Below are 26,727 nucleotides of genomic sequence, written 5' to 3'. Positions count from 1 at the left end.
GTTTGAAGCCTGGGAGGAAGATTAGTTTTGCACAGCACTGAATAAAATATATAAGCCAGTGTGCTCCCAAACACCCTGTGGCCCTCGTGCAGCAGTGATGAAAGGTTTGAAGCTGCTGTAGAGAAATGAAGCCCAACACACTGGCAAAGGTCTGTCAGGTTCTTTCTGTGTTTGATGGAAGTGGGCGCATAATTGAAACAAGTCCAGCAACCGCAGATTGGCGCTACAGTCAAGCGAAGGAGCATCTGAAAACACACTTCAAACGTAAATACAACCTCACCAAACCGTCTTGTTTTGGTCTTTCCAGTGTCCATCCCAAACGATCGCCAATACCGCCGAATGAGCCCTTTTGTTCACTGAGTTTAATGTTAAATGGGTTTTTTATTCCAATGAATTCAGCTACAAATGAATAACCACAGATGTTTTCAATTGCTGTTCTCAATGTATGACTATTAAGCGTTGTGTGTATCTTGTAAACCACCCAACCATACTGTGTGATAGACTATAACTTGGATGAGATCTTTCCTGCTTTTTCCAGTCTTTATGCTAAGCTAACTTGATGCTAACTGATATTTAAGACAACCTGTTGCACATGTGACTAACGAACTAACCAGCTTCTTCTCTCTTTCTCTTTTGTTCGGTTGGCTGTTCCCGTCTTCCCTTGAACCTGGTCTCTACATGGTGTCATCCATGCAGGTAAGTCATTCTTCGTTCCTAGAGTTTGAACTCACCTGGGACTTTTAATCGGAGCTCAATGAACCCGAACTAATTTAGATGCACGATTACCTCAATACGTCTCAAACTGTTTCCACTACACCATTACTTGGAAAACATCACAACTGTATTGCAGAGAGACCCTCAGCATTTGGCAGGCAGACAGAGAAAGTGAAACATAAAAAAAACTCCATTACTCAGCCATCTAATACAGACTACACATCCCCCTCCGCTTCCTCCATTCAGTCGGTTTTCTGATGGCCTGATCCCAAGCTGGGTCGGCCCAGAGTCTCCGGGGTCCACGAGGATCTTCCCGAGCTCTCTCTTATTGATTCGTGTCTTTCTGTCCCAGCGGCGACTTTGATGTGACAGTTTGATCTGAGCTCTACTTATGGAGCCTTTAATTAGATTTCAGTGCAGGGCTCCTCTCCTGGGGCCGGAGGTGGTGGAAGGGAAAGAGATTTGATGATGGGCTCCGGTAGAAAGAGTGACGTTTGGTACTTTCCATGTAAGCGCTCACTTCTGCTTTGGTGTGTCTGTAGGTTAAGACTCCTAAATTGCAGAGTTGTGTGTGTTTGCGTGCGGTGGGTATTAGAGATGGACTCAGACGTGGGGAAAACCTTGACGCCTGCTCCACCTTGGCCTGGATTAAAGCCTACATCTACAGCTCGCATCTCAAATCCACCCGCTCTTACCTCTGGCTTAGCAGAACCACTCTTAATCGCAAGTGCAATATCTGAGGTAATGAGAAAGCCTCTCTCTGAAGGGTCTGCGGCCCCGGGCATTATCTGTGCAAACTTCAGGCCTCCAATTATCAACATGGTCTTAATACCACCGAGAACTGCACAGAGAGGGGAATCTTTTCCAGTAATGAAATAAAGGAATAGGTGGTAGTTGGAAGGGAAGTGTGTCGATCGTTTGTTTTAGAAAACTGAAACTCGTTAACGACTCCGTGGCTAATTTAGCAGTTTTCGCATACTTTTGATTGTCTTACTAAACCCCATTAAGAAATATGAAGCATGTCAATGTTTTGGTGTCTTCTTTTTAAGAACAACCTCACCTTTATAACCTGATAGTTATTCTTTTCATTTTGACATACTATGAACATTTTGGACCCTCAATCACACAAAAACATAGACATATTTTAAAGATTGTATTATTTTTACGACTACAAAACATTTTGAGAGCTTGAAATACATACAGGGGATGTCACTATGATAATGTGAACGTTTGATTGAGGTTGCATGAAACTATAAACACATTTTATGAACAAATAGCAGTTGCATCCATAAGCTCTTTTACCTCATTCTTCAAAGTTCTCGCAACCCAGAGGGCACAACCAAACATTTAAAAGCTTGTTTTTTTTACAGCAGAAAGGCTAAACAGTTGTAAAACATAACTTTATCCTAGGTTATGATGACATGGCAAACATACTAAAGGCTGTTTCCTTTTATCAATGCAAGAGATTCAGCGAAAATGATGAATCGGACCGGTCGATCTCGAGCAAACTTAGTGTCAAAAAGCTGAGTTTTCTTTTGTTCCAAACTTTCAAAAGAGAGGATTTGCTCCTTTTCCCTCTTGTATTTTTTATAAACTCCATATCTTCGATGTTTAAGTGCTATTAGGCTCTTCTAAAAAGTTCAATTGCTATTTCTTCATGGTTTTTCATGTGTCAAGTAATCGTCAAGTCCATAGCTTTGACCCCGATAGGAAGCTGAAAACGAAACACATACTTGGTGAAATGTTGAAATATAATTTGTCCTATATTTGACCAAATACTTCTTCAGTATTTTCACAATATCTTCTTTACTCACTCCTTAAACCAGCAGGGTAAAGTTGCCACCGTGTAGACACTTGATTGGTCCTTTTGTTTACCAGAAAACATAACTTTGAGTCCTCTGAATTGTATTCGTAGGACTCAAGTTTAATTGTCATAATAGAAAGATGTGAGGATTGGTTGAGATGAACTTGATATATAGTTTTAACAACCCTCTTGCCGGACTCACTTACCAGCAGTTTGGTGTGTGTGTGTCAGAGTGTGTGTGGGGGGTCTCAAACTGGTGTTAATCCCGGCAGAGTTTATCCTCTCCTATTTCAGTCGTAATAATGCCTAACACAAATAAGGAGCGGGCATAATGAAACCGTATGAGATGTAATTACTATCAAATGGAGTCAGGTTTTTCTGAGCGCATCAGCACAACTATAATTTCTCATTAAGCGGCTGTCACTCCTTAGGTGCTCCCTTGGCCCTCAATTACAGCGAGGCTTACGAGACCTCCGCCTGGCTGCAGAACGCCTCGCATGTGGGTCACTCTCACATCTCGAGGTTTCAAATCCTCGGCCAGACATCTGCACACACACTCTCTCTCAGATGCCTCCTAATGACTCACACATGCAGGATCCCCGATTCCTCTGTTGCACCGAGCTGGTTTTACAGCGCAGAGCGAGGCGCTAACACGGCTAGCATTAGTAGTTAGCTCCCACTGGATCTGCTCCTATGGACTTAATGTATAGTGGCACGACACTCCCCTCAGTGATTACACTCGTACTGCAAATATTCCTTAATGAAGTCTTCAGAGGGAGGGTCACGTTGGTGTGGTTTTGCAAAGAAAATCTAGTGCTTAATGGCCGTTGAAACGAGTCCAATGGTTTGGGTTTTGTGGAAAGGTATTATTATTGTTGGAAAACGGGACAGATGTAGAAAATGGGTTTCCAAGATTAGGTCTTTTTTGGTCCCTGAGCAACTCGTTTACACTTAGGGACTGTGCGCACATTTTACAGTAAAGTAGAAAAGGCAGATAAAGTTAGTAGATCTCAATATAACAGCCACAAATTCACGTTAGAGTTCCTATATTTTCTGTAGGTTGCCTCATAGCAACACGCTCCTTTTTTAAGATGGGCTGATATTACATTCTGTCTGTATTTATCATTACAGCGTTTAAAAGACCAGACTTTTTACAGTAAAAATGCAAGTCAATCATTTTTCCACTTCTTCCCGCGATTAAGTCGGGGGTCTTTTCCAACATTTAACTTTGCAAATTCAAGTTTAAGACTTAAAATGATGTTGTTAGACACTACTCTACCATTTAAATTCAGCATTATAGACATTTTAACCAGCAGAAAGATGCTTTTAACTATAAAGCCCAACACTGATGGAGCCACAACTATGCCTGGCAAAACATTTAGAGAGGATTCAGAATATCAGCTTCAAGGGCCTAAAAAGTGTTGATAGAAATATTCCCCTGTCTTTCACCAATGCTCAGTTTTAGAACTGGAGTTGGACCCCAGATTATCCTCCATTATATCTGGTTATGTATAGAATAATAGTGCTCAATCCCCATAAATGGCTGATACTCAATCCTCTCCATGCCAGGAAAAAAATATGCCTTGACATGTTTATTAATCTCTTTAAAAAAACAACAAAAATAATATATATATCTTTTAAAAATTAAACAATTGTGCAGCGTGTCTTGATTTTAAGCCAAATTCCCCAAAAGGTATTTCAAAATATATATGTTAAACCGACATTTTTAGTGATTTTCGTTTTGGCCAGTAATGTCAATATTTGGCCGTTAAACAAATCATGACAAAGGTAGATCAGCTGACAGTAAAATAATACACTTTTCTATCAGAGATGACAGTAAAAGGAACTGTTAGAAGACAACGCTTCATGAAGAAGTCATTCAGAAATGAAGACAAATGGATGTGATATAAAGCCAACACGTTTTCATCATCAGCTGATAGGTTTGTTTGTTTGTTGATGTATAAATAAACCATCTGGAACTGGGAAAGTCTGTCAGACCCATCCACACCGTGCCATCTCTAGAACGTCATTCCCTGGAGACCCCATCTCCTTTACAAGCTGCCTTTGTTCTCTAAATGTTCTCTGTGTCAGGTAGGGTTGTGGCTCCATCAGTGCCGGGCTTTACAGTTAAAAGCCTCTTTCTGCTCGTTAAAAACGACTATAATGCAGAATATAAATGGAGGAGTAGTGTCCAACCAACTCATTTTAAGTGTTAAACTTTAATTTCCAAAGTGAAATGTTGGAAAACACCCCGACTCCATCACGGGAAGTCGTGGAAAAATGATTGACTTGCAGTTTTACTGTAAAAAGCCTGGTCTTTTAATAGGAATAATGATGAATACGGAGAGAATGTAATATCAGTCCATCTTACTCAGTCAGCCTCTCTCTCGTTTTTTTCCCCCTCACCAAATTTCCCAACCTCTTTTAATTCTCCTGATTTATCGCCTAAAAAAGAGCCGTTTCCTGTGGAGAGGCGGGCGGTTTCATTGTGCAACAGAAACTGCCCCGATGCGTGAGCCAGCTTGATCCTTGCCAGCTGTGTTGCAACACACACACACACACACACACACACACACACACACACACACATACACACATATTTGAAACTCTTCCCACCAGCAACACTTGTCCAGGCCTGAGCAGTGACAGAATAGTTCCCGGCAAAGAGAGAGAGGGGAGGAGGGAAGCTGTCCAGTTCGCTCGGGAGCCTTTAGCCTAAAGCTCTGTCAGCTCCGTCCTGAGAGCCCGATCCCCTCCACAGAGTCCTCCTCATAGCAGATTGGTCTGGCCTCTTTCCGTCTTTCACCCACTCCCCCATCATCTCCTCTCTCCTTGTCCTTTTCCATCTATTCCCTGAGTTTTTCCCCTTTCTTTCTCCCCTCTTTGACCTCTCCATTCTATATTTATCCACCTTTTTACTTTCTCACACTTCCTCTCATCCACCCTACCGTCTCTCCCGTCCATCATCTCTCTTCTCAAGCATTTTTCTCCACCTCTTCAATCACTTTCTCTGCCCTCTACGTTTCAAGCTCCTTTTTAGAGCAGTCATACATACATCCCTTAAATCAAACGTGCTGTCCGTTAGTTCTTAGAGGAAAGATATATAACTTGTTTGTTGTCCAGAGACGGCTGGGAAAACAACACCTTTGGCCTACAGGATAGAACAATGCGGGGTCATGCAGAGGATATTGTGTTATTGTATTTTATTGAGTATCAGTACAGCTTAGTAGCTGCTTTGTTGTGACGTTTGGATGCTTATTTAAATGGACAGCGAGGTAAAGAAGGTTTTAAGAATCAGGGTAACAGTTTTATCACTCTTGTAATTAGATTTTAAACCAATTCAACACAGAATACAGATCAAAAAGCTCACATTTGACAGGACATTTGTACTTAGAGGGCTGAGAAAACTATTTGTAACAAGATAAAGGTCAAATAAATCTGAGATATTGTTCCTAAAGACTTTTGGGGATTACACGATGTCCGGTTGTGTTTTATAAAAGCACAGATAACGGCAAAAGAAAACATGCTGCATAAAACTGATCCAATCTACAGTGCAGCTCAGACTGCGTTACAACAACTAATGCTTATCGGCTCCTAATTAAAGAAATATAACTGAATGTAGGATTTTGGAGCACCAGTAGATTAAAATCCATCACCTATAGTATGCTAAACAAGCAGGAAAACAATCATTAATTTAAGTTGTACAAATATTTTTTTCTGGGAATGATTGTTGAAAGTTTTGAGTCCAGTTCACCAAGCTTACACACACACACACACACACACACACACACACACACACACACACACACACACACACACACACACACACACACAGCTGTGTCGCCTGCTACGTGTTGATTGGTCCCATGGAAAATCAGTAACTGAAGCTAAACAGCTAAATATAGTGCTCAGTGTGATTAGCACCGATAGCATGGGGATGTATGGTGCTCATTAGCGGTGCTAGCTAACCACCCTCACACATACTCACCTACCTACACACACACACACACACACACACACACACACACACACACACACACACACACACACACACACTCACACATAGTTGTGCTTTGGAAGCCATTTATTTTAAAGGAATGATCTGGTTTATGGTCTTATCTCCACATCGAAACGTGTTTTTAGTTGAGTTCATCTAAATGTGTGATTTTGTTTAAAAGTACAAAGGCTGATGTATGCTTTCATTTTTAGACTTGGCTACCTTTGCGACATTAATATATAGTACCATGCTCTACTGTATCTATCAAACCAGAGGACAATCTTCTCTTAAAGAGGTTTCAGAAATGGGTTCACACTGCAATATCAGGTGTTTGGACACAGGAAATAGTTTCCCTCTGTGTGTGTGTGTGTGTGATCTCTGTGCTGTACTCACATCTATCAGCTTTCAGTAGCTTGAATAAAACCCACTTTTCCCCGTGCTGAAAGACTGTCAGCACTCTTCAGCTGTGTTTTTTTTCAGATCCGATATCCAGAATGGTCAGTTTAGCTGTCGCAGCTAAGTGGTCGAGCAGATGGGGCTAAGTTGAAAACAAGGCTTTTTTAAAAAATTCAACATATGAAGGGTGAGGCAGATACAGAAAAAGGGGAAATACAGGTTACATTTTAATGTCAGTCCTAAACCAAACTCCTCATTAGGAGTCACTCAAGACGACTTAATAGCTTGTGTCCTATATCACTTTGCTAGATGCTAATTTGTTGCTAATCCGAGCTAATTGCCCATTGTATCTATCTAGCCTCATGGCAAAAAGATAAGCTATCTTCCCAAAATACTGACATTTCTTGGTTTAGTTTCTGTTTATAATTCATACATGAATATTTAATATGATTAAAAATGAGGGATGTCCCAGTTGATTAACCATCAAACATTATTTGCCAATAATCAGTAATACATGTACGTCGACCGTAAGGTTGGAAGATCGCATTTATGCTTTGTTGTTGCCAATCCCCCATTATGCTACTTGGTGAACAACAAATCCATGTTGAAGATGACAGGAGGGGAGCTTATTCACGTTAGGTGTTAACTGTCTGCTCTCGGCTGTGGACTGTTGGCTGTCAGCTGTCGGCTGTGGGCTGATAGCTGTGGGCTGATGGCTGTTGGCTGTTGGCTGTTGCCTGTGGGCTGTGCGCTGTGGGCTGTCGGCTGTCTGCTCTCGGCTGGGGGCTGTTGGCTGTCGGCTGTCGGCTGATGGCTGTTGGCTGTCGGCTGTGGGCTGATGGCTGTCGGCTGTCGGCTGTCGGCTGACGGCTGTGGGCTGTTGGCTGTCGGCTGTCGGCTGATGGCTGTCGGCTGATGGCTGTCGGCTGTCGGCTGTGGGCTGTTGGCTGTGGGCTGTTGGCTGTCGGCTGTCGGCTGATGGCTGTCTGCTGATGGCTGTCGGCTGTCGGCTGTCGGCTGTTGGCTGTGGGCTGTTGGCTGTGGGCTGTGGGCTGTGGGCTGTCGGCTGTCGGCTGTGGGCTGTCGGCTGTTGGCTGTCGGCTGTCGGCTGATGGCTGTCGGCTGTTTGCTTTTCAAATCTGAGTGGTAGCACAGTCGTCCTTGGCTAAATATCTTGGCTTACAGTTACCACATGTAGAGTTAGCTTTGAGTTACTTTATCCTGGAATAGTCGTTAGTACAGCAATATAAAATAGAAAGTCAACATTATTAACTTCCTGGCACGAGCTCTAGAAAAAGCTTCTTGCGTGTAACACATTTTAAAGCAATGAAACTACAGTCAATCTTCTCCTTTCATTGGAATAGAATGTTTTTTAAATGCAAATTAATACCACTATAGATGACAAATACAAAGTGAAAGGTTTAGATTTTGAATTTGTTGTTGTTTACATCGTCTTTTTGTTGGTTTGCAAATCATTCTTCTGTTTCCGAGTGTCCGATTTATTAAATAACAATAAAAGTAACAAAATGCTATGCAATCGGTTTCAGCTGCAGAAAAATGTAAAATATGGTTGGGGCTTTTCTAATAAAACCATTAATCCCCTTTAAAAAGGAACATGTGTAGGTAAATGAATAGAAATGACGACCACTCTTTGTGTCAGGTCGGTTGTTTCTCCATAATTTGCTTGCATGGCTGTAGAGGGTTCCTCTGGGGCGAGGAGCCAGAGTTTAGAGGTACTCTTGCAGTTAAAGTTTTGTACAAAGCGGTGAAACAAGAGCAACCGCTTTCAGGGAATAAGAATCAAAACTCAGCACTCTTCTCATTTTGGAAAATGAATCACCTTCAGTGCCTCACCCCCCTCACCCCCCCATTCTGTCTGATTGCAGTTTTCATTTTGTCCGTTTGGCTGCGGCTCAGAAAGTTCCCACATGTTTTCAATCGTCTGGATTAAAGTGAAATGGATAGCGGGTCAATAAGGCGAGGGGGAATTGCTCCGCGCCGCTCTGAATTGTCCTCAACTCCATTACAATGTAATCATAAATCTGTGTTTGCTTGCACATAATCGGTGTGTGTCAGTTTGACGGACAAGCTGAGTGAATAAATGAGAGGGAAGGTGTTTTAGAAAAGGGAGATGTTTGATAGTGTGCATGGGAAAAAGTTTAGGAGGCACCTGGGCAATGTCATGTGTCCTCTTTATTTGATGTACTTTTTCTTCTGTGTGTGTCTACACTCAGAGAGGCCAGTGTTCTGCCTCTGCTCACGCTATACCGTCTCAGTGGGAGTTGTGCTGTTGTCTAGCAGCATCGGCTAATCTTAGCTACATCTGTCACACATCCAGACATCCGCCCCTTTGGCTGCCGCTGCTCAGATCAACACTTTCTACCAGTTCATGGAAAAGTTGCTCAAAAACACTGTTCTGATTAGAGAAACGAGTCCAATCCAGTTTTAAAGTCTGACATTTGGCTTATTGAACGTTCCACGATTATAGGCAGGCTTCTTGATTATCAGACAACATTAAAAGATATTTCTCTTTCATGTTTAATGACTCGAAACGCTGGCAAACAAGACAATGCATTGGGTAGGTTGAACCACATTTGTCAGTTCCAATAATATGCAAAACATATTAAGAAAAAAAACTTGGCTTTTGGCTTTTTTCTCCACTGCATATTCCAAAATAATCTGCGTTTGCACACTCATTCTTTACTTTGTCAAAATGACCTTCTCAGAGGCATTAAAGTGTCTCAGAAGTTCTTCATTTGTCTCCCTGGAACTTGCAGATATAACTATGTGAGTGTGTTACAGTGATATGGGGTGAGAAAATATCTTCAGCGAAAGTCTACTTGCCGCACACACATAGAAACAGGACGGGACAAACTTAAAAGAGTGAGCTACTTTGATAGATGAAGAGAGAATCTTTGAGGTAAAGTTGTCTCAGATGTCAAATTTTAAGGTTTGAATAAAATCGGCATCGTAAGAAAAGTGCTCCTGGAGTTCATCCCACAGATGTTGGATGGGGTTGAGTTCAGGACTCAAGTTCTTCGGGTATCTGGGATAACCTTTTACCTTTTTTGTTTTTATAATGGTATATAGTAGATTAGTCTAGGAATACCCATCTATCCAATAGAGGCTGGACATTGTTATGGTTGGCAGATAAATGTACAACTTGAAATAAGTCAAGCACTTTAATCCAGTCGAGTTCTTCCTCATGAAGTGGGAAAACTATTTATTTATGGATCTAGATTTGCACTTGTGGATGTAGGTATGAAACTCAGGTCTTCCTCAAACTGATGCAACAACTTGTCAGAGCAATATTGTCTCACTGTTAGGGCTGTCACTTTACGTTCGAGAATCGATTGTACAATTGATTGGACCGACCAACACACGTTTCGAAAATGAAAAGAGGGAATCGATTTTTACCAAATAACTTATTTTTTTAACAAATAATCAATATTTTATTTCATTATGATTATTATTATTAACATAACTCACAAACAAGCAGAAAAGAATTCCGAAAGTGCAGTAGGCAGTGCGAGGGCTAAAAAGTAAATTCCCACCAATTGTACGCACTTCAGATTTTGGGCAGAAGGCAAAACTATGGAGAAGGACAAAGTGCTATGCAAACTGTGCGATCGTGAGTTCCCATATCACAGCAGCACTACAACTATGAGGGGGCATAAAACACAGCCAGAAGCCCGCAGTAGTGTTTTTCGTCATCGATGTTATGTCAGTCCATACTGCTTATTGTTTTTCGAGAATGCTCCTGTTTGTTATACAAGAACTTCACGCAATAAATAATCAGAAACGCTGACCTGTACGTCTCCTGCGCCCTCTTTACGTTCTTCCTAATGGCAGTGTGTTGGCCTTTATTTTGAAAATTGAAACCTAGACGTGGATAATCGATTCTACAATCGACTCCTAAAACATCGATTGGGATTTTTTCAAAAAGTGACAGCCCTACTCACTGTGTGCTCTTGCATTAAGAAACCCTTTATTTAAGACTTGTAGACGAAGGTGCAAAACATGCAAATCAGCATCAGAAAATAAAAAAGGAGATCAAAGCATTTGGTGTTTCTCCGTTTCTTTTCCTGGAAATTAGATTTATTTCATATTGAATACACACTTTATTTCAAAGCCACATGTCCTCCCTGTGAAGGAAATCTGACACCCTTCAAGCTGCCTGCACTCACCATAAATGTGTCTAATTGTTATGTATTAACCGTATCAATTAAACCGACTCTTGCTGATAAATTTGGTGAGATTGAGCGACCGTTATTCTTTCCCCCAGTGTGTTGTACAACCTGGCCTGTAAAAGCTATCCAACAACCTCTATTTGTGGAGGAATTATGATGAACACTTTCATGTAACCTCTCAGGTAACAAATCAGAGTAGACGTTTGAAAGAGGAGAAAACGGCTCCTTTTCTCCGTGGCCTTGATGAATAGCTTTCGCCGCCCTCCTGTATTTGTTCCTCGATGAACGGAAAGCGTGTAACTATAACTCTCGTTGTCAAAGTGCTCAAACTGTCAGCCTTTTCTTTTGACTTTGAAAGAAAGACTTTATGTGCGGCCGACTTTCATTTTCTGCATATTGCACCCGGCAAGTGTCGAGGTGAAGATCTCAAGATGAGTCACGAAAGGAATAAACTATGGCTTTATTCTCAATGAATTATTGTATATATACAATTATATCGCAGTATTTAATTTAATTACGTACAAAAACACATATATTTTCGAGTATTGTGGAGATGCAGAGATATCCTGTCCTAAAAGATAAGAGACTTAATTGATCCCAATTTGGGAAATGTTTGCGTTGCAGCGTTTAAAACAAGTATTACACATAATTAGGAATAAAAAAGAGTAGAAGATCAACAATTATACAATAAAAACATCTCCAAATAGAAAATAAATCTGAACTATAAAAGCAAAGGTAAGTAAAAGTTGACTGAGAGAAAAAATATGTAAACTATCTACAAATAAAACACTATTGATGAGCTAACACAATATATAGAAGTGGGGTATTATTTACATTTAGTAGTAACAATGGCATATTAAATTAGATATAAATGGTTGGGTGATTGACAACAGTTTGTTCAGAAACAAAAGTCATATTCGTTTGGTACAGATCCTCTTAAATGGCCCTATTATGAACCTTTTGAATGACATTTTAGCCTTTGTAGACCATTTACATGCACTAAGTTCTTCGTTACACACACCAGGGATGGGAAAACCCCAAAAGCACATCGGCCCTCTTTAGAAAGAGTCAAATATAATCACAATTTGTTTTCCCAATAGTGCCGCCCTTCTTTGTTGACATTGAAAGTCACAAACCATCCAGTTTTTTTTTGTGTGGTAGGTCTAGTTTTTCCTCCTATGCTAGACATGTAATTTTGGAAGTGATTCCCCTCACATTAAGTGCGGTTCTCTGACCCGGGGGTTACATCGGTCACTGCCTGTCTGTGGGTTTTGGCTGCAGCGGAGCGATTGAATTTTTTTGTCGAAGGCTTTGATGGCTGTCGCTTTCAGGAAAAGGCCGGCTGCAACCCCGCACTTTCTTCACAGTTCCTGAAGCGTGCAACCGAGGAAAATGTTCTGGGCTGCAGTTTTCTGACCTGAGAGGAGAGTCGGGACAACATGTTTTGTATTACACAGCTGTGTAGGCGAAAGTCAAGTGGTTTCTTCCCGTCTTTTGCTGACAGCTTTGCTTTTTCGCCCTCTCATTCCCTGGCACGGTCCTGGTGGAGTGCATGCCAGGTCTGAGAGACTTCCCGTATCAGGGTCACCTTTGGTTCGCAAAGTATTCTGTATGCATAGGAATTGCTTCTTTAGTGAAACGGATGAGTAGACAAGTAAACCACGTCTTCTGAGAGTCTTTGTGTCTGGGATAACCTTCTACCTTTTTATTGTTGCTTTTATAAGAGCATATGGTAGTAGAAGACACAGACTCTAATACTCCATTATCTGACAATAAAAGACATTCAACACCTTCATTCAACCCATCTAATAAAAGACAGAAATAGTAGTTAGTGTTGGCAGATAGGTTTAAAACTTAAATTGATTTAGCAATTTACAGTTTTTTTGACAATTTACTTCCAAAACAATTAATTGATTAATTGAGAAAATCCATTTTGGATTAAGTGATAGTAAAATGCGGTTGCAGCATACTTCATATATTATTTATACTAATTAACTACTGAATATATTACTGAATATATTGCAATTTACTTGTTAAAAACATTGTGCACACTTTTAATTTCACCTTAACTTGGTATTTTTATTCTATTTTATTTTACCAATTTTTATGTATATCATTTACTGGATATTTGACTTACCTATTATTATTCTTTTTTTAAATTATTTTTATTTTTACTACTACTAATAATAATATGATTTTCTTTGATATTTTGATTGCATATTTCTACCTTCACTTTTTTGTACACAAATATTTTTATTCTTTTTTTATTTTATCTTTAATCAAGATTTACTACTTTTATTATAATTTTTATTATTATTATTATTATTATTTTTTATTATTATTATTATTATTTTTATTATTATTATTATTTTTATTATTATTATTTTTAAAAAAAAAATTATTATTATTTTTATTTTTATTATTATTATTTATTTTTATTATTATTATTATTATTTTTTATTATTATTATTTTTATTATTATTATTATTATTATTATTATTAATTTTCTATTTTATTGCACATTTTTACTTTTACTTCCTATCTTTATATACAGTGGGGCAAAAAAGTATTTAGTCAGCCACCAATTGTGCAAGTTCTCCCATTTAAAAAGATGAGAGAGGCCTGTAATTTTCATCATAGGAACACTTCAACTATGAGAGACAGAATGGGGGAAAGAATCCAGGAAATCACATTGTAGGATTTTTAAAGAATTTATTGGTAAATTCCTCGGTAAAATAAGTATTTGGTCACCTACAAACAAGCAAGATTTCTGGCTCTCACAGACCTGTAACTTCTTCTTTAAGAGGCTCCTCTGTCCTCCACTCGTTACCTGTATTAATGGCACCTTTTTGAACTCGTTATCAGTATAAAAGACACCTGTCCACAACCTCAAACAGTCATACTCCAAACTCCACTATGGCCAAGACCAAAGAGCTGTCAAAGGAGACCAGAGACAAAATTGTAGACCTGCACCAGGCTGGGAAAACTGAATCTGCAATAGGTAAGCAGCTTGGTGTGAAGAAATCAACTGTTGGAGCAATTATTAGAAAATGGAAGACATACAAGACCACTGCTAATCTCCCTCGATCTGGGGCTCCACGCAAGATCTCACCCCGTGGGGTCAAAATGATCACAAGAACGATGAGCAAAAATCCCAGAACCACACGGGGGGACCTAGTGAATGACCTGCAAAGAGCTGGGACCAAAGTAACAGAGGCTACCATCAGTAACACACTACGCCGCCAGGGACTTAAATCCTGCACTTCCAGACGTGTCCCCCTGCTTAAGCCAGTACATGTCCAGGCCCGTCTGAAGTTTGCTAGAGGGCATTTGGATGATCCAGAAGAGGATTGGGAGAATGTCATATGGTCAGATGAAACCAAAATAGAGCTTTTTGGTAAAAACTCAACTCGTTGTGTTTGGAGGAGAAAGAATGCAGAGTTCCATCCAAAGAACACCATACCTACTGTGAAGCATGGGGGTGGAAACATCATGCTTTGGGGCTGTTTCTCTGCAAAGGGACCAGGACGACTGATCCGTGTAAAGGAAAGAATGAATGGGGCCATGTATCGTGAGATTTTGAGTGAAAACCTCCTTCCATCAGCAAGGGCACTGAAGATGAAGCGTGGCTGGGTCTTTCAGCATGACAATGATCCCAAACACACCGCCAGGGCAACGAAGGAGTGGCTTCGTAAGAAGCATTTCAAGGTCCTGGAGTGGCCTAGCCAGTCTCCAGATCTCAACCCCATAGAAAATCTTTGGAGGGAGTTGAAAGTCCGTGTTGCCCAGCGACAGCCTCAAAACATCACTGCTTTAGAGGAGATCTGCATGGAGGAATGGGCCAAAATACCAGCAACAGTATGAAAACCTTGTGAAGACTTACAGAAAACGTTTGACCTCTGTCATTGCCAACAAAGGGTGTATAACAAAGTATTGAGATGAACTTTTGTTATTGACCAAATACTTATTTTCCACAATCATTTGAAAATAAATTCTTTAAAAATCCTACAATGTGATTTCCTGGATTTTTTTTCTCATTCTGTCTATCATAGTTGAGGTATACCTATGATAAAATTACAGGCCTTTCTCATCTTTTTAAATGAGAGAACTTGCACAATTGGTGGCTGACTAAATACTTTTTTGCCCCACTGTACATAATTTTTTTAATGAATCTTTCATTTTTATTTCATCCAACAATTTAGCAACTTTCCCAAAACCCATTTCCCCTCGGCATAAATAAAGTTGTCTGATCTTTGGTTTTTTCTAAAATTATGAGAGAAGGTCATGATTTAACTCCTGTGAGGCAGACGTTTCCTTTGGGACAGTACGTGGCTTTAACGCCTTGTGTTGTAATCCTCTGTGCGCCCCCTCTGTTCGAAAAATGAGTCCTGCTGTCTCTCCCTTTGTGCCTCCTCTTATTGATACGTTTCAGATTCAGTATATCATATGAAAGGACACAAACACTACGCGGCATGGAGCGTGACACGAGAGAAAATGCAGTGCATTGATGTGATGGGATTCTGTGAGAAATTGAAATGACTTGTGTGGATAAATCACCCCGGCATTGGATGGATGTGGAAAGATTTATGTTCCAGAGTTGATATCCAGAACTGTGATTGTTGGACTGCTGCATCGCATTAGCTGTAGGATCTTTGATGAAATAAGACGGAGCGATCGCCCATGTGGAGCAACCAGTGACTGTGTCTTGCTCAATTCAACCCCCAGCCCTAACTCCCCCACACCCGTAAGGACTAATTCCCCTTTGACCGACCTCTGGTTCCCTCGCTCTGTTCTATCTAGAGTAATGATGAGGATTTATGAGCTGAGAGCGACTGCTGACAAGTGGACTGACTCACACTTTCCATTTGAGTTTACTATCAAGTTTGCCAAAGTGAATAGAAATAGAATTGAAAAGTCGATACACTTTTTACGGACACACATTAACACATGTGGATTCATCTGTGTACACTTTACATGTTTTGGCGTGTGTTTTCCTGCTACTTGCTTCCACACAAAGTTGAGGTAAAAATGGAAACACACTTTTTATTGTTCTGAAAGGGGCCCTGTTGTGCTCATTTTCAAACCACAGCCCAGTCTGCTCTGATTGGTTAGCTGGCCGGCGCTGTTGTGATTGGTCAAACATTTAGAGATGTCCTGCTAGCCAACAGAAGCAGTAGTGTTACATAGTGATGTCACTTTGTCACGGAAGTAAACAAAGCCGCGAATGGAGGCTTTCAGGCAGTGTGGGAGGAATTTTAGCCTCTGCAGACCATTTACATGCACTGAAACCTATATAACAAACTTCAAGAAAGGGACAACCCCCAAAAAACATAATAGGGCCACTTAGAGCAATTCGCTTGATCCCACAGTTCTCCAATCAAAGCTGTTTTTGCATTTCCACATATTTGAGGTTTTCAGATTCTTGATCCGAATACTATAACATGTTGCAGCTTATGTCATGTTATGGAATTTATGTCTCAATGAATCAGTTGCCTTAAGTTAAGTAAAAAAACAAGTAACCTTGGCTGATGTCTCGACCTGTATTGACACCATTTCTCACGCCGATCAGCTCCCATTTCTCTGTGAACACATCCTGTTTCCCTCAGGGCAGACCAACGCTCTGATTGGATGGGCACCTTTTTGTGTGTGTGTGTGTTCATAGGTGGCAGCAGGGTCAGGGCTGAACTTGTCAACAAACACCAGCAATTATCTTAGCCTCGGGGCTGTTTTGCAGCATATGGAAAACAATTCCGTCAACAAAACAACCAACAGGAGAAACACGGAGTCCTGAGGGAGCGGCTGAGGTTTACACCCCAGAATATTAAAATTCATGTTAAACCAAAGTTTGGCTTCTTTGTCCTTCATGTTTTTTAAGCTCTTATTCTTCCCAGCAAGATGTTTGTTTATTGTTATTGCATCTGCTCTTCTGCATATAGATAAATGTACAATATTCTACACACAGGTTGTCTCATACATGCATAATTTGTGTGGAAAATAGTGAAATGCAAATGCTTTTAGAGACTGCTTTTCGTTTGATAAACTTTTGGAAAAGCCCTGTGGGCCTTTTTCTAGTGAAAGCAGAAAGTTCAGTATCTGGTTATTGCAACACTTAGGGGAGAATTGTCAATGAAAATGTAGAACAACCTGTCAGAAAAAAAGACATTTTGGGGGATTTGTGTATCACGAAAACCACCTGGAAATGTAAACGCAGCAAAAGTCTCAACGGAAAACTCTTAACTTTTCAATTAAGACCTTAAGATACACTCACTCACAACCATATGTATTTTTTATGGCATTAAAGATGATCTGTTTTTAACCTTTTAATCAAATAAGAGGAGCTAAAGATTGTTAAGCCCCTACGACAGTTATAGTGTGCCCTGCATCTGAACTGATTGCCCAGTAACATGGGCTGTACCATTACATGGGACTGGGGTTTCTTCTTCTTCTTCTGTGGTGTCCTTAGGGAGCGGGACATGGGGAAGAGAGGGGTTTTGCTGACTCAGCTGTTCTGGCTGAACTGAGCCTTAATGAGGGAACAGTGGAGGACCCTCTGACAGTTACACTCAGGAAGTTTTTATTTAGACGCATAAAACACACAACACGCTCTCACTGAGTCCCCATGAGTCTGTGCAGGAACACAGCTGCTCTCATTTTTCCATATTACACAACAATCTCAAACACAGATCAAACCAAGTGACGGCACCGTAAACAACAGATGGATAAATATTTGTTTAAAATGTGGGGCTCGTTCTATTTTCTGATATTTAAGTGATCCTTTATGTAGTGCTGCTTCAGTGAAAAATGTAGAAACATATGGGAGAGATTTTAAGAAAATGACATCTGTTAATAACATTGACACACACACACACACACACACACACACACACACACACACACACACACACACACACACACACACACACACACTGCATTTTCCCCAAGATAATCCAATGATAATGAGGCCCTATTCCCTTTTCTTATAGTGTGTTGTATAGGTTTTAGTGCATGTAAATGGTCGGCAAAGCCTAAAATCGCAAAGTCGTTCTCCTTTATTCACTTCTGTAACACCGCTGCTTCTATTGGCTAGCTCTCGTACACATTCACCTTCTTTATTATTTGACAGAATATTAAAAACATTAACATATTGAAGCCATTCAGGCAGCATTACACACACTCTCTAAATTAAAGAAAGGCACACTCTTAACACACTAGTTCAACATTTACACACTTAAAGACACGTTTACACACACACACACACACACACACACACACACACACACACACACACACACACACACACACACACACACACACACACACACACACACACACACAACCATGTCAATAGAAGCATTAGCACACACACAAGCACATTTAGGGACACCCACACACACTATTACAACACACACGCTCAAACCATTCCAATCCCACTCCCAGTTTTCCAGCACATTAAACCTTCATTTCAGCCACATTTAGCCGCAGAGTCGTGGAGTTTTATGGCGTGCTGGACCGGCTCCCTGGAGAGAGTAACAGGCTCTCAGAGGGGAACACACACACAAACACACTCACACACACTCACACACACACACACACACACACACACACACACACACACACACACACACACACACACACACACACACACACACACACTCAAGACTTATTTTTCCCATTCGGCCATTTACATAAATGCACAGACGTATACTTCAAATCAGAGCTCCCATCAGCCCCGTGGTAATGAGTAGACGTAGTAATGGTGGTAATAAAGGGGGGGGGATTTGTGAGGATGAGGAACAGAAAGAAAGAGGAAGGTTTATAAGAGCTCATGTATGAAATTCTGCTCATTTTCAGGTTCATATTTGTATTTTTTTTACTTCTACCGCGACTGGCCGGCTCTGCTGTGATTGGTCGACCGCTTAGAGATGTCCCGCCCCTTAGCCTATCACGTTCAATGTGTTGGAGCGCTAGCCAAAAGAAGCAAAACTGTTACGTATTGATGTCAGGATGTAAATACGTGAGTCCAATGGAGGCGTTTCAGACAGGAGGGGAGTGTGTGGGAGGAATATTAGCCTCTGCAGCCCATTTACATGCACTAAAACCTATATAGTACACTACAGGAGGGGGAATACCTCACACAGCATACTGGGGCAACTGTAAGAAGTCTGTATACTCAACCCCTGCCCTTAAAAGATAAAAATCTATGTATGGATCAAACTTGAGTATTTTTACATGTGTTTTATATTTTCCTGAAGTGTCTGAAGTCTGTTTTTGATCCGCTGCTTCTTGCCACGGGGTGTTTGGTGAAGTTTTCTTTTAAGTCCAGGGGTTTTCTTTCGTCAGACTCATGTAAATGAACCCAGATGAACTGATATCTGGATTATTTTTAACCTCATTTGGAGTTAATGCAACAGTGGGTAGTGGTGACTGTCGTGCCTCTGCATCAGATCTCACCACACGGGACAGTTAGATCACCTCCTTTTGATTTGGCAAACACTGGATAGATTCATCTCTAAGTGAAGCCAGCTGAACACAGCCCTGGGCCTGGTGGGAGTCACCGAGCGACGGCATGGATCTCCTTTTTTAATCTACTGAAGGGGCTCAGCGGAGGCTGGAATTAATCAGATCTGTGAGCCAGAAGAGCTTTGAAGGTTAAGATGTGGAGGCATTTTGAGAGGGAAAAGGATTTGATTGGAGGTAATGAGCAGCTCTGTGTCATAATGCAGAATAGAGAGATTAAGTCTAAGCCCATTTCCATTTAGACTGTGTGTGCAGTCCTCGTGCCTTTCAGCAGAAAGGGACCACCATGCTTCTCGGTTCACCTCGGACAACTGTACTTTCTTTCTATATCCACATTTTCTTACTGCTGCTTGAAGTGAGTCAATTGCACTTGAGTAACAGTTTATAATTCCTGTCATTCAATTGGCGCACAAGCACTCCTGCAAAGTCCTCTTTTTCTCTTACCAACTTCATCTTGTTTGTGTCTTTATTCATTGTCCAACCAAAGGTAACGTTGGACCTGGATTCACCTCCATGAACCGTAGCTCAAGTCAAAGAAATGATGACTTTTTGATGAATTATTGATTTTCTTTTCTATGGTTCTGTCGTGTGTATTTGATTAGACTTTTTACTGAGTAGTTTTTATTAGATTCTGTGTTGAATTAATGTGCAACAAAGAGCTTTAGTTTCCACACACACTGCTTCACTTTAAGGGTTTTGTGGAACAATCTGGAGGATCACTTTTTAAATCAGCATTATCTTTGTGCTGTTATGTGATGTATGGAATGGGTTTTTTCTCACATCTGATCTACATCACTGCCCTTAGGTCCCTTTGTTTCCGTTTGTTTCTCAATTATTATTCATTAATTGTAATTTTGTTTCATAAGCACATTGTTTCTAAAATACCAACATCTTCTGACCTCTCCTCTGCTCTCTTCTGTTCTCCCTCCTCCAGTTGATAGCAGTGTATGACGAGCAGGAGCCCCACCATGGAGGCGACGGTACCAGCGCCAGCTCCACAGGGACCCAGAGCCCCGACCTGTTTGCTGCAGACCTCAGCGCCGGCAGCGGGGCCTCGGCCTTCCAGCCGTACCAGGCCAACAGCGAGATCGAGGTCACGCCCTCCGCCCTACGCACCAGTAAGTCCCAACCAAGAGACGACCTCTGGCCCAGAGAGCACGTAAACTTCTAGGAGCTAATGAATGGGTCTGTTCTGGGTAGTTGATGTAGCTCAAACAGAATTATAAACAGAGTTACATACTTCTCTTTCCCAATGTAATTCAACAGGGAAAAAACTGTATTTCTTATTATATTTTGTGACTGACAAGGCAGTTGTAATACCACTGTTTGGCCAATCTGAAAATGAGCTTAAATCTTTGTCGCTTCACATCTGTGGGGCTTGATTGTATAGAAGTCTATGAAAAAAGTCCCCTTCTGCCCACTTGATTTATACCTCAGTTTACTTCAAGTCTTCTTCATTACAGCGTGATATACAATGGGTAAATCATTGTCCCTCTCAGAGTAAAATAGGCTATAAATCAGCGTTATGTTATTAACAGGTCTGCTTTTATCTCAGAACCTTTCACTTTTACATGTTAGGTTTAACTTATGAATGTTAAACATGTTGAATGCTCAATACATGAACAGCTTTCGGTTTTCCTTAGCTCAACCCTTGTGCATTACTTGTAATTAAAATTGTGGGTTTTTTTCAAGTTCAGGAAAGTGTATTGTAAAACTTTTACTGCCTGAACTCTTGTTCAGCAAACTGTTGAACATAGCTCTGCCTTCTCACGTCACTTCTGTCTCCAAAAAGCTAGTGATGCAACATGCTAAACAGTTCAAAACGGCATGCTACAAAGCAGCGCAGCCATCACATGTCCACTATTTATAAGCAGTCACTGGTCAAAACTGGAGAGAAATAAAAGAAAACAGGGATATATTGAGGTGCTTTGTACACGCATGCATTAATTACATGAGGAACCATTTACTTAAGATGCAATCAGGAAGTGAAACATGTACTTCCCAGATGATTCATAATTAAGTCAGTTCCTCTCATACTCCATCCTTCTCATTAGCAGCACATATCAGAGGCTGCCGCAGTGTACAGTAAAGCAAACACAACAAATGAGCTGATCACAGCCCAGCGGTACCTTAGCCCTGTCCATAAATTCTGTTAATTGGACAGGAGGGCTCTTTTTTTTTCAAGCCACAGATAGCCGTTTGATCCCCGGCCAAAGTGGCTAATTGGTTGTATTCGCCGCCTCCTAAATCAAATGTGACGCTGAGCCCCTCCACCTCTCTGCGGTTCTGCCGGCCGAGTCGCTACTTCTACTGTAATTACTGCGGGTTTGGACGGGACTCTTGTAGGTGATTTGTCAATTTGGATTAAGCAGAAAACCTTTTTGTGCACAAGCACACAAGCAGCAATACACATCGTTACCTTCTCTGTCTTCTCAAATACTCTCCCTCTCTTCGTCCCTCTGGATCTGCATTCATCATCAGGCTGAATGTTGGGACTTCATCCTGAAAATCTTAAGAATAAAAACACATTTCATTCAATTCTGACTTTATAATATTCCTGTGTGTAAGAGTCCTTAGAAAGCCCGTTAAGTGAAGTTGGTCATAAGACAAGAAGTACTTCATTAACCCAAACTGGGAAATGTTTGTGTTGCAGCAGCAAAAAAACAATACAAGGGATTCTAAGAAGAAGATGGACCTTTATTAATCCCCCGAAGCAACTGTATGCACATGCGCATACAGTTGCAAATTCACATACAATTCACACAGTTATAGTTACAGTATACACACGCACATGTAGCGAGAGGATCCACAGCGGGGAGGCAGCCAGTCTAGCCGGCGCCAGGGAGCATTGGGGGTTCGGTGCCTTGCTACACCTCGGCAGTGGCCCAGGAGGTGATCTTGCTCCTCTCCAGTATCAGCCCACACTCCGTCTTTCTTGTTTTGATCGGGACGTGAACCGGCGACCCTACAGACTAGACCACTGCCGCCCCAGTTTGCACATTATTAGAAATTAAAAAGAAGAAATAAACTATTCTAAAGTTCAAACATCTCAAAGAAGAAATTGATATAAAAAGATGAAATTAGATGAAAGATATATACACAGTTCACTACGAAGATAAATAATCTATGAACTGTCAGACAAGTAAACAGCGGCCTGTTCGGGTCGTCGATGGAGACGCCTGAGAATGAGAAGTCTTTCTGAGACTGTAGCACAGGTTGAGACATATTCAAAGTTTTAAAGCAATGAAACAATAAGTCTTATTCAGGGGAAGGCGACTATTACAATTAGCATCTGGCATCAATTTTGCAAGCAGTCTCTTTCCATCCATCTTTTGACCGGCTGTCTTTCCCTATGATTGATCATGAGTGTATTCTTGTTTACATCATGGCACACCTACCTTGGCTGCAGCATGCATGTGTTGAATGTCACAGGAGATATTCAAGATCTCATACAATTAGAATGAAGACAAACAAAATGCTGTGGTAAAGTAAATGTCCTGTGTAAAACTATGGATATTTCAAAGAAAACCCAAAATGATGAAGAAATCCCTAAATATAATCACCTTTTCTTCTGTGAACATGCATGTGTCAATTCAGAGCTGCTAAAGCTATTCTGAACCGGATGGGCATGGTACTGCACTGTCTCTGCTTATAGTACTAATAAATCCTTTCAAAGGACAATATTAAGTTCACTATCTCCCCTTCTGCTGTTTGTTAATCAGCCGATGGTGATGTCATACCTGCATCATTGACATACTGTCTTTAAGAAAAGCATGTTTTTACTCCTAAATGTATTCCTTCAGAGCATTTTTAATCATATTACTCGTACCCAACTTATTCTTTCTCTTTCAGACACACTCAAACATGGCCCCACTCACACACACCAATATACAAATTGAAGTTAATGAGTATTTATTATTAACACTCTAAAAAATTTGCCGCTGGTTAGCATATGGCTTATCCGCTAATGACCTGTGTACTGACATTGATTGACACAGCAGCCACCACACACACACACACACACACACACACACACACACACACACACACACACACACACACACACACACACACACACACACACACACACACACACACACACTGCGGGAGGTCACTGCACTCCTAATTGGATTTCTGGGTTGGATGCTGAATGTGAATATGCGTTAAAAAAAAATGGAAATCGAGGATATAATCACACCTGCCAGTTGTGTCCAATTTCACCATCTCCATAATAAATTCTAACCCCATTTAATCGACGACACTGAGTCTCAGGAACGGCATTTTATTGGGTTTTAGGAGAAATGTCCGTCATGGAAGAGGAGGAAGTCTTTTTTATATGAGCTCCTAATGAGAATGGCTTTCAGTCAGTGATATATATCAACAAGCCAGTTTTCCTGTTCGGCCCACAAACTCACAGAGAAGTGATTAAGCTCATTAGTCAGAGAGCTCTATTGAAATCACCAATGGATTAATCTCAGTTTCTTGGCTCTGCCGATACGACGAGGATAATCGAAGGTTACACTCTACTGTGAACGTGTGAAATCAGAATGCAACGATTGTTTTTAAAAGTCATACTTCATGTTCATAATCATGTTATTAATATCTGAAATTCAGGAAAGCGGTTCCTGATACTCTGCAGTTTCTGTGGAATTTGTGCTGTTAATGTTATGTTGCTTTTCAGTGTTTATCTGTTTGCTAAAACTAAGTTCAAATGAAGTAGTTAATTTCTCTAGAGGTTTGCTTTGCAGAGAGAATACTAATGTTAACTGATGCAAAATAAACCTATAACGTAGAACATCTGCACAGTTTCAAGTCATGCATATCATAGTCTGTACCTAATAGTTAATATTACAGTTAAAATAATAAATAAAATCTGCACTCATTTTCTCCAGGCGTGCTGTTTTCTCTTCAAGTCATGGTCACTAGAGTTGGTAAACACATAGCTCAGAGAAAAGCTACACAAAGGAACACATTATCATTAATCTGATTGGATGATGCTGTTAAAAAAATGTGGCTTCTCTTCTGTTAGATGAAAAAACAAAGGCGCGTTTGGCGTGCAAAAATTGGTGCCCAAAAATGCAAAAACAGCAGGCAAGCATTTCACTCAGGGGTGGAAACAATTGGGGAAAAAAGCTGCACCATCCTGCTGAAACACTCTGCCTTATCGGGGCCTTAGAGGACCATGATCATTATCGTGCCGTGGCAACAGAGAATGTCAGGTTGGTTTATTATACAGCAATTTCTAAGTGTCTAAGTACTCACATAAATAAGGAAAAAAACAGCGCTAAGTATTCATAAAAAAAGAAGGGACTATTGTTAAAAATCAACAATAGAAACTCAGCATATTCAGCAACATGTGCAGGAACGTAGTAATAACATGTTACCTTTAAAGTTCAAGACACTTCTCCATAAGCATGGCCTCAAACTGTGAATTGCTAATGATAAAGACGCTGAATTAGCATGTGCTGTTGGATTGGTACACAGTAGTCATCAGTGTAGTTCGTCTGAGGAGGTGTCCTGATGCCTCCTGGGAGATGTAGTTTAGTTGGCGTTGAGACTTCTTGTCACTACGTCCACTCCTGTCCTCCATCCTGCCGCCTCCCTCAGGTCAGAGCCGCTCAGATCCCACGCTCTGGGTGACCCACCAACATCAACACTCAGCCAATTACATGACCACACACACACACACACACACACACACACACACACACAGACACACAGACACACAGACACACACACACACACGCTTCCAGATTCTCAACGGATACTTTCGCTGTTGGCCCAGATATTACCAAACACATGTGTTGTTGTTTGAGTGCTCAAAATATACAAACTAACACACATTCTTACCCACAGAGACACTTTAGTTTCGCTGTAAACAAACTTATGAAGTGTTGAAACACACACACTGACCTTCAACCTCATCAGTCCATCAGAGCGTATCTACACACAAACAGGGACACAAACACAGATGCACATTTTTAATCTTGCATTTAGTCTCACAATATACACACAGTCTAGTAACTGTTGACTCAGACACACACTTCCTTTGGACAGATTATAGTGCTTCCTGTATGAACACACACACACACACACACTGGAGGGGAACATGGGAACGTGACACTTGGCGTTGTCATGCGAAGACTTTCTCTTCTGTTTACACTCCGTATCTCTTGTGTGGTCCGCCGGGCACATTTCAACCACTCAGAAGCGGCCTGTGGGCTTTCATAGAGGTCCGAAAGTGTGAGATTTTTAATGTCATCACACTGTTTCTTGTGTGTACGGCACAGGCTGTGTTGTTTTGGAGTTGTTATTTGGACCTTGGCCCACTTCCCACGCGCTGCAACTTCTACACAGGGTGAAGAGTTTTAATGGAAGGCTTCCTCGCTCTCTGGTGTTCCTCTTGCTCATATTTTTGTTCCCACACATGATCTGCTGCTCCGCAATGCACTGGCTGTGAATTACTAAAAGACTATTCCACAATTGGATTGATTAATCAACTTTATTAGACCACAATCAATCCCCAAACATCGTATGAAACACTGATCTTGAGCCTTATTATCTAGAGCTAAGACTCTGCTATACATGAATTGTCAATAAGCTGCAGTATTATTCTTTCCTCGAAGAGTAAAGGTCATCATATCTGTATCCAAACACCTAACTATCACCTTGCTGTCCTCAGATATGCCCCTCCACGTCCGGCGCAGCAGCGACCCCGCCCTGCTCACCATCAACGGGCCCTTCAACGGCGGCGAGTCGCGAGTTCAAACCGAAGAGCCGCAGCCGTCGAGGAAGAACCCGACCCGCTGGTCCACCACCGCCGGCTTCCTGAAAGCTCGACACAACTCCGGCACCAACAGCCTGGAGAGGAAGGTAGGCACCACAAACACTGGGATCTATTCAAAAAGATGGGAATGTGTTGGAGGAACCATTTCAAACGGCCTTTATTTATACAAAGGGAATAGTGGCTTTGATATATGTGTTTTTTTAATGTATTTACAAACCTATCAAATAAAATAGGGCTGCCCCGTTGATCAGATTTGTATTGGAATCTCAGTATGGACTGTGGTGGAAATTCCGCTTTAACCTTCTGGTAAGAAATGAACAAA

At 41.0% G+C, this 26,727-nt stretch overlaps 1 protein-coding gene across 7 annotated transcripts in view; it reads left to right on the top strand.

Moving 5' to 3' along the window:
• Nucleotides 1–26,727, top strand: part of LOC134866079 (partitioning defective 3 homolog) — a 244,430-nt gene that overhangs the window by 60,317 nt on the left and 157,386 nt on the right. For all 7 annotated transcript variants that reach the window (XM_063886011.1, XM_063886007.1, XM_063886009.1 and 4 more), the window contains exons 3-4: nucleotides 20,553–20,736; nucleotides 26,301–26,491. In XM_063886011.1, coding sequence (XP_063742081.1) covers nucleotides 20,553–20,736; nucleotides 26,301–26,491 — 375 coding nt within the window. The remainder of the gene's footprint in view (nucleotides 1–20,552; nucleotides 20,737–26,300; nucleotides 26,492–26,727) is intronic.

Source organism: Eleginops maclovinus, chromosome 6 (assembly GCF_036324505.1).
Source record: "Eleginops maclovinus isolate JMC-PN-2008 ecotype Puerto Natales chromosome 6, JC_Emac_rtc_rv5, whole genome shotgun sequence".
In the NCBI taxonomy this organism is placed as follows: Eukaryota; Metazoa; Chordata; class Actinopteri; order Perciformes; family Eleginopidae; genus Eleginops; species Eleginops maclovinus.
This window is presented reverse-complemented; position numbering and strand designations above follow the sequence as displayed.